At 33.9% G+C, this 15,075-nt stretch overlaps 1 protein-coding gene across 2 annotated transcripts; it reads left to right on the top strand.

Moving 5' to 3' along the window:
- The first annotated feature begins 1,430 nt into the window (after window positions 1-1,430).
- Window positions 1,431-13,931, top strand: LOC148862810 (type 2 DNA topoisomerase 6 subunit B-like). 2 transcript variants are annotated; one of them, XM_088974803.1, is made up of 12 exons: window positions 1,431-1,555; window positions 1,648-1,756; window positions 2,300-2,383; window positions 3,325-3,351; window positions 3,735-3,843; window positions 3,955-4,030; window positions 6,247-6,267; window positions 7,944-8,131; window positions 8,578-8,722; window positions 11,896-12,092; window positions 12,214-12,343; window positions 13,142-13,931. In XM_088974803.1, the coding sequence occupies exons 1-12, from the start codon at window positions 1,520-1,522 to the stop codon at window positions 13,439-13,441; spliced, it is 1,422 nt and encodes a 473-aa protein (XP_088830929.1). In that variant the 5' UTR covers window positions 1,431-1,519; the 3' UTR covers window positions 13,442-13,931. The 2 variants fall into 2 exon arrangements, with proteins under 2 accessions (XP_088830929.1, XP_088830930.1); XM_088974804.1 differs by lacking the exon at window positions 6,247-6,267.
- The last annotated feature ends 1,144 nt before the right edge of the window (window positions 13,932-15,075 follow it).

Here is a 15,075-nt window from a genome sequence, read left to right as displayed (position 1 = left end):
TCAGACCCAAGTCCATTAATATATAAATGTTTCCTAGTTTTCTCGCAAATTTTGTTATATTTATGTCCAGTAAAATTTCATAAAGATGATTTTGGTTCTAAAACATATCTTATTAACACAAATAATTAGTATTTTTCCGTCATTTTTATTAAGGTCTATGCACAGGAAGAACTTTAAAGCTCACCCATGAATTTTAAGATTTTGATAAATATTGATTATCATGTTTATCATATCAGTTGATTGGTCGTAAAATTTTTCGCTGTTATTTCTCGTATAATAGTTGAAACTAAAGTATAATAAGGTCTAATCCCTGGCCGGCCTATAATCGCCCCTCGGCTTTTGGGTAATCAGTCCATTGTCTTGGGCTGTGTCAAAATTTACTCACTTTCTATTATTTATTAGTTCCAATCAATGAATCAAACCAAACAATAGAACATTCGGGATTTCTTACTCATTTTTCCTATTCATTTTTTTATCCGCGCAGCACATTTTTTTTATGAATCGAGAGATCTATATCCATAATTCACGATAGATAGAGAGAGTAAATAGAAAAAGTGAATAGGAAATCTGGACTCACAAGAGAACGAGCATCAATTTATTGGTTCATTCATAAAAACAAATCCAGCAGTCAGTAGTGAAGTTAGACCATGAGTGACTGGAAACCAGATCTGCAACCAACAAGCCTCCCAACAATGATCCATGAAGATATTTTCGATATGCAGTGTAGTGGCTTAATAGGAGCAGATAGGAACGTCAATCGTTCACAAGCCTCCCAACAATGTTCCATGAAGATATTTCCGATATGCAGTGTAGTGGCTTAATAGGAGCAGATAGGAACGTCAATCGTTCTATCCTTGGTTCCTTTATGGTTACGACTTACACTGAAGCTTTTTATAATGGGTAAAATACAAAAACCTCTCCTAACAATCATAAAAACATCTCATATAGTTTCATTTTAATAAATAACTCATGAATTTTTGAGAAACTCAACAAAAACATTTTTTTTTTTGTCATTGTCCAGATGGAGAACATTAGATTGATGCATTAATTTTTTCTAAATACCCGTTCTACCCTTTTATAAATTATTTTACATATAAAATTACTGAAATAATTTCATTTTAACTCAACACAAATCTCTTTTAACAATCATTTCAGCAATTTTACATACAAAACTATTGAAATATATATTTTTTTAGAGCTAAAATGGGATTATTCCAATAATTTTATATGTAAAATAATTTATAAAAGGGTAAAATGGACATTTGTAAAAAATTGATGCATCAATCTAACATTTTTTGTTTAGTAACAGGAGAGAGGTTTTTGTTGAATTTCTCAAAAATTTAAGAGAGATATTTATTAAAATAAAACTATAAGGGAGATTTCAGGAAAGATTTTTGTATTTTACATTTTTACCCTTTTATAAATTACAACAAAATTGTGCGGGAATTTTCTTACAGAGCATGTATATAGATAGAGTTATAGACTCTCTGTCCCTACCCCTGTAAGAGAAGAAAAACTAATGGAGATTACTTGTTCTCAAAGGCTCTGCCAAATTGTGAGTTATAATCTCCGGAGGAAAAAAATTGAAGAATATGAGAAAAGACCAGATCGTTCTAAGGTTTCTAAACTGTTTCCTTTCCTTTTCAGTTGATCTGTTCAGCGGTTCAAAGATGCCGGATCTCTGATCAACTATGCAGACTATCAGTTGTTCTTAAACGCTGTCCCGATTCCGATCCTCCTGTCATTCGAGTTTCAAGTAATGATTTCGTTTCCTGTGGTTTATTCGATTTTACGTCTTTTTTTTTTACAATTTCAATCCGCTTCCACTTTTTTGAATTCCCTAAATATAATGAGTCATAGGACTGAGCAAAAAAGTATATATATATATATATATATATATAAGCTTGTTTCTCCACGAAAATCAACGTCTATGAATTCTTTAAGTTCCTTAGCTCACTTGGTTCATGAAGTTGGTATAAATGCCACCGAGACAAGGAAGACTTTGAGAGGGTTTAAGTAATCGCACATTTTATTAGTGGTGCGTGCCACCAAATACCAAAAAAAAAAAAAAGTAATCGCACTTTTTGGAAGAGTTCTGCAATGCAGTTATTGAGAAGGTATACAAAAAGAAATATGGTGAAATAGAAGAGTGAGTAGTTTCTTCGAGTACAGTAGACGAAGAAGGTGGTAATGTGCGTGTAGTTTGTAGACCACTAATTGGTGTAAGATAAGAGAAACACTTACAAAAATGAGAAAATCTTACAGAACATAACTATAATGCCGCTGGTTTCTTTATCAGTTTCAGATACTGGAATTGGCAGCTGCTTGCAAGAGTTTCAGGGCCTGATTTACAGAAGGAATCACGCTTCAGCTGAGAAATGGGGTATGTTAGAAATGATTCGGTATGGAGATTGTTAATCACTATCAAGTATGTTTTTCTCTGATTCCACTTGTTCACCTAGAGATTGAAATCACTTTCTCTTAATCAACGATGTTGTCAATGCACTGTACCATCTGATGATCACAAGGATAGTGAGTAGTAACTGCAAGTGAGGGTTGCTCATATGCTAATTAGTCGTTTTTATAACTAACACATGAACATTCTATGGAATTTGGGCGCACTTTATGAACTATTGCACAATAGCGTAATGGAATCTTTTATCTTATTGGTGTTAACCAAGATAATTGAATAAGCGAAATATCTATGGCATTTGATGTGGCCCAAAAAGAACTATTGGATTATGTAAAATCTAAAACATGACAGTTTGTTAAACACCTCTCTTCCTTGCTTGAGAGTGATCAAGTTCATTGTGTTTATAAATTGTAAGTTTTACGGATAAAGTTTACATAACAGTGTGAAAACGAATAAGTCATGAAAAACAGGTAATGATCAAGTTTTGTTTTGTGATGGATGTTTCTGTATGCTCGTAATTGGTTGGTGCAGAATGATGGGTGTGTCCAGTGGATTATCATAATTCATTCCCATTGTACGATTTATCCATTTATATGGAAATACCGGCCTTAATTATATTAACAGTATAACATCCATTGATATTTATGATACTTGTCATTGTATGTTAAAATTGATTTTTGAGCTAGTACCCTGTCCATGAGATTACTAACTGATTCAATGTTACGAGCATGCCATACCATATTCAATTGTGAAGAATATTCATGATAGTTGTATTAAACAAAAGTAGTTTTGATCTGTAGAGACATCTTCAAGAGGTAAGATGGGGATTATCTGTAGTTCCTTTCATTTACTTCAGAAAGAAATTTACCTAAAGGAGCATTGCTAAGCTTAATTCTTGTTTTGTCATGCAGATGGAATGCTTTTCATAACCACTACAAGTAAGTTATTTTCTTTAATGTGAATATTATTTTTATCTAGCATGCAGTTATAGCATACGGTTATATCAATTAGCACAGAAAGTGCCACAAACAAGAGGCAGCAGGTCCACTATGTGCTATATGGTGCTAAAGTGAACAGATATTTAAGCCTAGTCAGATTGGTTACAAAATTAGTCCTAAACTTGTTTGTGATGGTGACCAGAAGTTTAGAATTAACCAAACCAAAGTCAATAGCTGAAGACCAAACTAGTGGCTGTTTCAATCCATTTTAATGAAAAAGTAAGAAAAAAGGTTGTCTGAAAAGTTATAGACATCTTAGTGACAGGAGTTTCTGTTTCTCAATCCATCTTCAGTTTTCACCACCATTATCTGGTTACTTTCAGGCATTAGTGGCAATGAGATATTTCATTACCATTTAAATTTCAAGGAAAGTGCTGCTGCAAGAAGGCTGACAAGGTTACCTTCAACAACGAAGAATGGTTTGAAATTTAGGTGTGCATTTTGCAATAAACCTTTTGAAATTTAGGTTGCCTTATCTCCAACTTGTCACAGAGCTCTTTTTTCTTTATCTTTTTTTTTTTTTTTTCTCTTTCTGTTCTTTAGTGGGACTGAAGTATCTCTGTCCACTTGGGAATGCATTGATGACTTGGTAGAAGGGATTACTAGCTTCTTCCAAAAGGTTTGGCATGCTGCACCCCTGATGTTATCTGAGAAATCATTGTGTAAATAAAACAACAATGCCTACCATGTGCACACAAACCTCCCATCTAATTAGGCAATCAAATGTAACGAACAGCCGGATTGATATTAAGTCCTGATAAGATCATTTATCATTGGTACATGCCAAATTAGATATCTCTAGCAGTATAAACAATGGAATAGGTTCAGGATATCAACTTGCCAACAAGATGGAGGTGATTGCCTAATTGGTATATGTTCTGTTTCGCAGTTAATAACCAGATCTCAATCTTAACTTTCACAACAGTTGGTACAATGACAATAACCTAGATAAATAAATTCTATATCATGCAACTAAAGTCCAATCATATAGCTCTGGCAACAACAGAATCCTTGGTCTAACATTCTACTCTAATCTCTAGAACATGCAACTTTAGGAATAGCAGAAGGGGATCTATTATCATTTAAAATCAAGGACGCCATCAAATTGTATAATAATCACTTAACAATTTGAAGTAAAACCAAAGGGAAGAATAATGGTTCTGCGCCCCTACCACTGGTCAAGTTGGTTTGCTTGTGTGATGGATGCATGAAAATCCCAATGCTAGTTGGAAAATACTCTCTTATGCAACGAAAAGAAGATTCTGAACTGCACCAACACACTCATTAGAAAAGTAATCTGCTTGTAAATGTACTCTTATGAGGTTAGATTGATTCAGTGACAAACTAATAAACTTTTTTTATGCTTCCTTGGTAAGAATGCAAATTGCACATAGCAAGGCTTCTATTCTAAAGTCTAGATAAATGTAGAAATTTAAAGAATCTTATCTCTTAGGTCTTAACAGTTGATGGTTGCTAGTAAAAAGTTCTTAATTAGGGCTTTATAGATGAATGGATCGTGTGGAAATGTCAAAACCAGTTGGAACAAATTGGTAAGCCTTTCAATAATGTTAGAGATTGGCATTTAGCATCTTTATCTTCCTCTCTCTCCTCTTCTCTGTTTCCTCTCGCTTGCAAAGTAAGTACTCTTATATAGTGCACTAAATATAACTTACTAGATGTAACTTAAAGTCTTGGGACCATAAACAAGAAAGGACCATATTAAAACATAGCACTGGAAAAATCTTTTACAAAGGCAATAGACAGCCACTATATATATCCTCTCTTCCTTCCACATTTATAGCCATGTTATCAGCTGATTGTTTTATTTCTTTGGAATCCACCTGAAAGAAACTGGTACAATCTACAACCCAAGATTATATCTCCCTAGTGGAGTGCAAATTTGATCTGTGGTTTATATATTGTAGCTCCAGTACTTTGTGGTGGTATACATGGTGGATACTTACCTTCTAGTTTACATGATAGGGGACTAGGGCCATTCAAAACTACAACTTGGTTCTACCATCATCACTATGGTAGTATATCCTACACTTAAAACTTCAGTTATTACCTAGGTTGTTATTCAGAAAATTATCAAGCTTATCTTGCTTATGTAGCATCAATAACTTTTCATTATTTGAGGGTTCAGATTGAAACAAGCCCAGCTTCAGTTCTCTAGGCTTTTTTTTCCATGACTAGTTTAGATATTTAGCATTATCAATAGTGATGCGTGGATTGCCTGTACCAAAAAGGTGTCAAATCCTGACCTCAACAGGTTCTGGTGCAATGCTTCTGATTTCTTTGTTTCTTTTATTTTTTATTTTCTGAATGACTTGATCCAATTATCCAATAACCATAATACATTGTGTGTTTTATTATATTTTTCTCATGGTGGCAAGCGCAATATTTTTACGTTTGAAAAAGCAGAAAAAAAATCCATTTAGCTTTTCATGTCTGCAAAAAGTTATTTTGAACCAAAAAGCTGGTGATCAGCCAAACACCAAAATGGCACTTTTTCAAAAATAAATCCCGTTTCAAAAAGTGGCTTTTTCAAATGCCCATTAGGCCAAAAAGCACTCCCAAATGTAGCCTTGGTAAAATTAATTTGATGCGCCATTCATATCTCCAAATATAGTATTACATTATAAAAGGCTATCTAATTATGCTTCTAATCCTATAAATTCTATATTTAGATTTGTTTAACCCAAAGAACTATTATCCTCGTTAGGTTATGTCACATGCAATTGTGTTTCTCTTTTTGAAAGGCTAATAAATGCCATTCTCTTTTTAAATTATTTTTCTACTCACTCCACTTGGCTCATATTGTCGTTTTTGCAGATGCTCATCTTAAAAGTTCCTGTAAGTTTACTACTACTCTTGGTGTAACTAATAGTTGTTCATGCATATATACATTTGTAATACATTCCGAAGGAAACTTTCTAACTAAGATGTGGGAAAATGCTTTATACCTGTCTTGGAAATGGACATACATGGATGATGCTATTTTGAATATGAATAACATTATTTTGGAAAGGAATGCTAGTATCAAAGGTCTTGTCTGTCAAGTAGATGTCAAATCACAAGAGGAGAGACATAATAAACAGGGATTTTGGTGCAAATACAGTAAGCAGATTGTTATGTCCTGTGCTTCTGTGATTTGGGAGGCCCATGACGATCAAGCCTGTAAGCTTGCATCCATCTGTCTTGGAAGAAAAGTTGTGATTCTTGTTTTAAAACAATTTTTTGATTGTTCCTGTATGAATGCAACTTCATACTCCTTGAAAACAGTTCCAATCAGGATGACAATTAGAAAGGGCTAGTTGAGGGCAACGTTTGACAAAGGCATTTTTTCTTCTTAATAAAGACTTTGCAATTTCTTATTGATGCTAATGAGTTTGGAAAGGTTTTGGGCTTAACCTGAAGCCATTGAAACCAGAATTGCAAACCTTGACTCTCAGATGATAACCATGTGTTTCTGGAGAAGACTGTTGCCAAGTGGTCTGGTGCATAGCACGCACATCAACATCCATAACATGGCATGTGGACATGGACCTAAAATAGTTTATATTGTATAACATATTGGAAAAATTAATAACATTAAAAGGAAAGCTGAAAATATCAATGTTTTGTGCATTGTTGAATGTGTCTTTTCTCATGATAGTTTATCTAAGAGAACATAGTTTTGGTGTTTCTCTCTCAAATTTAGCTTGAAGAGACACTAGCATGTAAAAAGTGTGCCACAAATTTAGCTGATATAGTATGGAACTAATAATTAGGAATTAATATATTAAACGGACGCTTCTAAATACATGGTTCCTCATTTTAACTAGTATAGTATTTTATTCTATATTTTTATTAGCTCCAAAAGAACTTGTTTGTTTTATCAACAAAAGGTATAACTGATATTATTTAACAATTATTCTTGTCTTGCACTAGTATATTTTAACAACTCCTACTATACGGCTCTCTTTGATTTGATAGAAAATAATAGAGAAACAGAAAGTTGTGGAAATGTTCATAACAAATTTTGTGAAATTCCTTGAGAACTTCCCCTCAACTTTCTGTTTCTCACTTATTTTCTATCAAACCAAATATAGTCTAAGGTATTTTGTAAAAATTCGAAGTTTCATTGAGTTTGGTATGATATTATAGATACTGGAAAAGATAATTTAGAAAACTAAAAGTCTAAAAGTAAATACATGAGATTAGCATACCAGATGATATTGTCATTATCTCAATTTATCTCCTGATTATTTGATAACTGAATAAACATATCCTCATTTTTCTGTACCTAAAGAGTGTATAAAGGATGCTAAAAATCTTTCTAGTATTTAATTCTGAAAAAGTATTGTGAAACAGTTGGCTTTTGATTGCTTATAATTTGAATTATCCTTTTCATTCCTATACCATACTAAAAGTTCCAGCTCATGAATTTTCTGCTCATGGAATTATTTTAGGTTTAATTCCATTTCTTATTAGTTTTGGGTCAAACTACAACTGATACATGATAAATTCACCATATTTTATCTTTCCAGAAAGTTGCAGTTGAATTGGTGGTGGAACGAATGACTGGATCAAGAGAGAATTTTCTTTTGGCAAAGGATGACAACCTTTTACCTTGTCCTATGTCAAATATTGAATGTCTAGCTTTAGGCTTCCAAGATTATGTCCTTAAGCATGGAAATATGTTTGATAAACAATGCCCAGCTTGCTTGTCAAGAAGGTATATTTCTGAGTTTTAGATCACCATTCTAGCTTGCTCTCTCTCTCTCTCTCTCTCTCTCTTTCTCCCTCTCTCTCTCACTTCCAAGAATCTCTGGTCCATTGGATGACCATTCACCTCTCCAGACACAAAGTCTAGAAACAGCAATTTTGTCAACTGTGTTGAACTCTTAAAATTTGAACCACAAACATTAAACCGTCCAACTTTTTGGGAGCTATCTGTTTAATGCCATTCTCTTTTTGGATCCTTACTAATAGCATTAGTGTAGTGCATTTGCAATCCTGTTTGTGCTTCTTAATAATTTTTGTCAATATGGTTATCAATTACATTTGGAATCTTGTTATTATCATGCTTGGATATGTATCTGTTAGTTTCAAAAAGTTGTATACAGTATTACCTATTGTTCACTTAGATCTACAGTATTAAGCTAAAACTTCTTTGATCAGAGAGCATTTGAAGGTTGGAAGTGGAGTGGCATGCAGCTCTGACAGTCTTGCAAGTACAGGGCAGTTGATGGAAGCTGTAGTTATATTTAGGGAATTACCTGATGCATCAAGTCTTTCCTGCTTGAGGGAATGCAGTACAACAAAGGTTAATTTTGTGCTGCTGGAATTTCTTTTATTGTATTTTGTCTGTTTACATATTTATGATTTAGTACATCCTTGATGTCTTCTTTTATCTAGCACAGAGTTCTCAAAACATTATTATTAAAAGGTAAAGTACCATTTAGTAGATCAAAGTGATTTGCCCCCCACCCCACCCTCCCCCCCCCCCCCCCCAAAAAAAAAAAAAAAAAAGAAATAGAAAAAGAAAAAGAAAAGTGCGCACACAATTTTGAGTGATTTAGCAAAGCCACTAGCCAAATTTAGGCTATTCTTTCTTTATTTAAACAAAATATATCAAGAGATGAAAATCAAATAGGTTTACTGTTTACTGTTATTATTTTACATAGGCAACCCACAGCACAGGGACAATGATAATGGTGATGAAGATGATGATAAATATAAAAATAAATTAATATGGCTAAATTGGATGAGGTATAAATAGCATTCCTATGTCAACATTACTCAATGTGTGAAGGTACCGACAAAATATAGTTCAACAGATTTTAGGGTTGAAGGCACTAACTTAATTGGATATATGTCAGAAATAGACAAAAAGACAAAGAATCAGCAACAGTTCAGTGGAGAAGGTAGATCCTCTATTTTCTTGACTTCAAACACAAAAATTGGATATGCAAATTGATGCAGGAGCTGAAGAGTCAAAATTGGAATTTTATGAAATTTTATGTATTTCTATATTTTATGGACAGTAGGGGTGTTTTTGTCATTTGAAATTTTCTGCCGGGTCCAATGGTAGGGTTTAATTTTTCTAGTTATAGTTTGTTTATGTTTAAAATTTCATAGTCATTGCATAAGTAGGATTAGATTTATTGAGTCTTCTTTGTATTGAAATAGGGTATGACAACTTAGTTTGAGTCCTACTAGGATTATTGAGTCTAACAGTTTGACTCCTAAGACTATTATGAGTCTAACAGTTTAACTCCTAGGATTATCATGAGTTTAGAGTCTATAAATATGCATGGAAGTTTTACACAAAAGGCAATGAAGTTTAGTGAGTTTTCTTCAGCTTATGCAAACTATGTTGAGTGATTCTAGGCACCCTGTGAGTGATTCCAGGTATTTTCTCTCTTATTTCTACACCTATTTTCTCTCTTATTCCTTCAAGAAGTCATTACAGCCAGCAACAAACATAAAATTCTGATCAACGAACATTCAACATTCTCTAAGGACTAGAACTGAGCTGGTCCTACATCACAAATAGAAGCTTGTTAAGTTACATCTTACATGCAGGTAAGAGTTATTTCCATCTCTCTCTCTCTTACTCTTTAAAGATGTGAAATTCCTTATCTTTTTTTCCCTCTTTTTCTTCTCTATTTCAGATCTGAATATTTTTCTCTCATAATTTAGGTCCTTAGTTTTTCTTTCCGTGCCCACCAAGTACACCTCAGTAGGACTTTATCCTAACCATTCTGCATAAGTGATACTTGTCCAAACTGAGTAAAGTCCAAAATTTGGGTGGATCTACTTGGAAATGCACCATCTAAAGCAATATTAGTATAAATTATTGGACAATTAGACTTTGCAGAAGCAGGTACTTAGTAGAAGCAGCTTATGAATGGGATAAATCCCCCAACTTAACTAGTGTAATGACAGTTTCATTGTACTGGACAAGCAGTATCCAAAATTTTTGCATGAAACAATGTAACCAAATTGCATCAGAAAGGTGTTTTATCCATACCCTGAGATAGGAAAAGTGCACAGAGCAGTATTGGGCTGTTCGCATCCATGTTAATAAATTTTAATTGCCGTTTCTGATAAAAATGTTGAAAGGCATGAAAAGGAAAACAGGAAGAAAATAAGAAGTATTCATTGAAACACGAAGTTTGTAGCTCAGGTCTACTCATTTGTAATTTATAAAAGGAGAATCGGAAATAGTTCTGGCTATGGGGCAAATCAGGATCCTTCACAACCAATCCTCCTTCAAGCAGCTTGACAATCATGGAGATAGAAACTCACCTCTTTAACCAGGAGAGGAGTGGAGTTGGACCTAGAAATCATGGAGATAGAAATTCGCCTCTGTATCCATGGCAATCTGTCCAATCAACTTGGATGAGGTTCCTTTGGTTGGAACTTTTGGAATGAAGGAATGCTTCCCAGCTATGCTGAAGCTTTCTTCGATGGCACTTGGAAGGATTGAACAGAAGAGGAAAAGCCATATGGGAGATATTTGGAAAATTTTGGGGGAGGGAGAGGGAGAAATTCTCACAGTTTTTAGAACAAGAACTGCCCAATTGAAGTGATAGAAAGGGAAGCAGTGGGGAAGAAATGCTTTCAATTTTTAGAACAAGAACTTTGTAGTTTAGGTGATAGAAAGGAAGGCAGTGAGCATTCTATGCTCTTGGCTATCAGTTCATCAATGTTTTTTAATGGGAATACCATAAGATTGATTTTTTGACAATTAAAGCCTCTTCAATTGTGATTCCTGATATATACTTCTAGTATTTCTGTGCAATCCCTTTCTACAGTGCCTTGGTGTACATGGGTGTTGATCTTTCTATAATCACTTTTTCCATGTGATAAGGAAATTCAATATTTTTCTGATTCAAGAAAAATAAAAAATAATTGTAAAGTTAAAAAACATGCTTGAGTATGACCACTAACAAATATAGGAATATCTTAATATCTTTTCTTAAATTCAACTTACTAAGAGGATCTAAAACTTAATGTTCTTCTAGAGTAGGGTACTTGACAATAAAGTTTCAACTATTCTTGCAGAAACAATGTTGTGAAAATGCATCAGAAATGTGTTTTTATTAATTCTGAATATAAATTCTTTATCATAACTATCAAAAAATATATAAATTCTTTATCATTCCAATAATTTCCCTCTTTTAACACATTTCGTTCTTAATGATTTTTAAAGAAAAAGAGGTGAAAAATCTGGGTAAGATGGAATATGGATATGTATGGTATGGTTGCTTAGGTGGCCATCAGTAAAGTTCTGGGGGGGCTAGTACGAGTTTTAGTAGGTTAGCTCTACTTGAACACATCTTATCTACTAAGGGGGAGTAAGAATGATTGTAATTTGTTTGTCATTATGTTTAATTCCATGCATGTACTCAGATTCTGGATACAATTGATTCCTTGTTTAATTTATGTGGTCAATTTGGATTACCTGATAGGGGAAATATTTTTGTTCAGGTTATATATTTTCAAGACTTCTTGCCAAGTGTGATCCCTCAGTCACCTTTAAATGCTTTGAGAAGTATTGACTGGGAAAATTATGGTTTGACCATAAAAACATATGTTGTGGGGGAAAGCGGCCATGCAGTGATAGAATGGGAGAATTTACCACCATCTACCCATATTGACATTGTACTTCACTGTTACCATAAGAAATATCCTTCTTTACAATGTAAACATCACTAATGTTGTATCTTTTCTCGACAACTACCATAAGATGTTCTGAGTTTGCACTCGTGTGAAAATGAGCTCAGCCATTCCTTGACATTTCTCTAAGGTCAAAATACCACGAACATGGCAAAAAACTCAAGTTGACAGAAATCTTGCCAAGAAAGCAGTAAAGCTCGCCTTGGATAATTTGAAGGAAAGATATAAAGGAACTCTCCTTAGTGCACATGCCGTCAAGGTAAATCTCATTTGGAGGTACCCATTGAAGTGTCAGTTATGTAACTTTCCTCTTTGGTTTGCCCTTACCAGCCTCTGAATGAAAGTTGAACTTCAATCGCAGTGCTCAAAGCCACTGTTGATTTCTGAATTGAATGCCTATCCTGAATACAAACAAAAAAAGGACAGGGTGTTGATGATGATCATTTCTTTTTGAATATGAAAGAGATCTAATCAATCTACCATTGAGGCTCTTACTGTGCAGATGACAATCAAGGGATATTAATCTCTCACAGGCAACACTATATACCCTTTTGACACATTGTTTTTTGCAATTTGTCAAAAGTTGATTTGGAGGTCTACATTGTTTTGTCCATATTGTAATCAAGTTGTTGCATTTTTTTAATGCAATATTTCTTTTGTCCATGTTCTTAGGATTTTGACAACTTAACCAGTTTATGGATAACCAATTTGTTGAGGCTAGTCAATGTATAAGAAAACTATGGACTGAGAATGAAATGCAAGATGTTGAAAAGGGGTTCATCTCTATATCTACTGTAGAAAAGAATGGTAAAAGTATACTATTGATCAAATCATTGAAATCAAAAGTAGATATACAAAGATTAAGTTCCACTAGTACATATAAATAATGAGGTTACTTGAAAGTTGCAACTTGCATTAGTCTGACATTTTTCATGTTTATACAACAAGAAAATCATTTTAGCATTTGTGGTGGGCATTAGAAGTTCCTAAAATTATGTTTCTTTTTTTTTTTTCGGGGATTGACATAGAGTTTCACTTGATTGACCTTTATCTGCAGATTTGCAGTTATGCCCTGGATCTTGCAAGAACAATATCCAATCTGATATTATTATCCAATGATAAGGAGTTTCAAGGAGAATGTCTCTCTCTTCTTGGATTGCAGCCTCAACAGATGGGCGAAGGAAAGGAAGTTGAGGATTGCATTCAGGAAAAGATTATTGCTGTTATAGAAATTAATGATAGAAAGCCACGGAAAAGCAGAAATGCTCCAGATTTCCTTTTTGAAGCAGAGAACATTCATGAACCAGAGGATGAAGAATATGAAGGCGAGGAAGGTGTGAGTATCTTGGATCTATAATCAAATCTTTGCTCATAATTCATTTCTTTTACAAAAGTAAGCCTTAATACAATAATACCAAATTGACATTCTAAAGCCCATTATGAAGACCTCCCTGCACTTGCACATCCCCAGTTACAAGGTGTTTTTTTTTTCTCCATTTCCAACGATAGATGCTATTTTATGCATCAGAAGTAGAGCAAATTCAATCAATCTCGAAGATCTTCATATAAATGAAGTACGCCATAGCCACATGCCCTTTCAATTCCATAAAGGGTGCGTTTGGTACTTGAGAAAGCTGTTTCCCGTTGGGAATTCCTTGTCATTCTATGAAATCGTTGGAAGGGATTTCCTACAACTTTCCTTTTGTCAATAATTTTCTTAGAAACCAAAAGCAGCCTGAATTACTTTTATGCGGTTATAAATGGTAGTGTTGAACTTTCATTTTTGTCAGATTCTTAGTCTCGTTGCTTTATCTCTTTTATATATGAAATCATGTTAATTACTCTTATCCTGGAGATGTCTCAGCATCCTGGTTATGTCTTTATATCGGACGTGGAATTTGCGTTACCGTCCACGTTCTGATGGCATGCTTTTTCCCCCCTGGATTTTCATGTTAAGCATGTCACAACCATCGAATACTGAGTCCACATAATAATAATAATAAAAAAAAAGGTAGAGGTTGAATTGGCAACAAAGAAGCTTTGTATTTTTCTGTTTCACTTCTAACTGCGTTTTGTGGATGAAAACATGGAGATACCGTAACCGAATTTGCTTTATTCTCGTCACACTTGATACAAAAAACCTGCACTATGGAGACAAGGTAAAAAAGAAAAAAGAAAATAATTAAGAATATATTGGTTCTTTTGTTGAATATAATAATTTCGGAAGGCGATATAATTCTTTTTTTTATTTTACGTGTAACCAAATGAAGCCTTATTATTAATGTGATAATTAATATAGGATTGGAACTTTCTAAGAAACTTTGGGAGAGTATGAGACGGTATTTGAAGGTAATGGTTCGTTTCTTGAAGATTCGGAACCCGAATCTCCTTCATGTAATTGTTAATCTTATCATATTTGGCCTTCCAACGTTTTGTCCCTTACTTGCTTTTCAATTTTCAACAAAGAATAAGATTAATTCCACCATCTGGGAGATGCAAATTAATTTAAAAAAAAACAAATAGAAAAGAAATAGATTCCAAATATTAATCCATCAGTGATAGTGAAAATTGCATACGTATATGTCGTTAAAAATGACTTTTTATTACTTAATTTTAATATAAAATTAAATATATCATGCAGTCACTGTAATGGAGATTGGTGGAATATCACTTTTATTGCACCATGCAACTGTTAGTGTTAAGTGCACCGACTCTAATGTGTTGGGAGTTGGGACTCGTGAGGTCTTAAGCTGACTTTTGTTTTTTTGGATACAAAAGCGGAAGGTTATAAGCTGAAAATTTTTACCAGTGAGTAAGATACTTAAATTCGGACGGACTGGATGCTCGAACAGGTGGTCCAATGAGCATTTTTTTATATTTTTTTATTATGATATTTGGCAACGTGATAGTCTTGAACTTCTGGTTTCCCACGAACTAGTGAAAATATAAAAGGAAACAGGACGCTGCTGAGTATAAGTCGGGTTGGTTTGA

The sequence above is a fragment of the Nelumbo lutea genome, chromosome 3 (genome assembly GCF_056320005.1).
Source record: "Nelumbo lutea isolate HS-2025 chromosome 3, American lotus-T2T, whole genome shotgun sequence".
Taxonomy (NCBI): domain Eukaryota; kingdom Viridiplantae; phylum Streptophyta; class Magnoliopsida; order Proteales; family Nelumbonaceae; genus Nelumbo; species Nelumbo lutea.
Note: the sequence above shows the minus strand (reverse complement) of the source record. Positions and strands in the feature narration are given on the sequence as shown.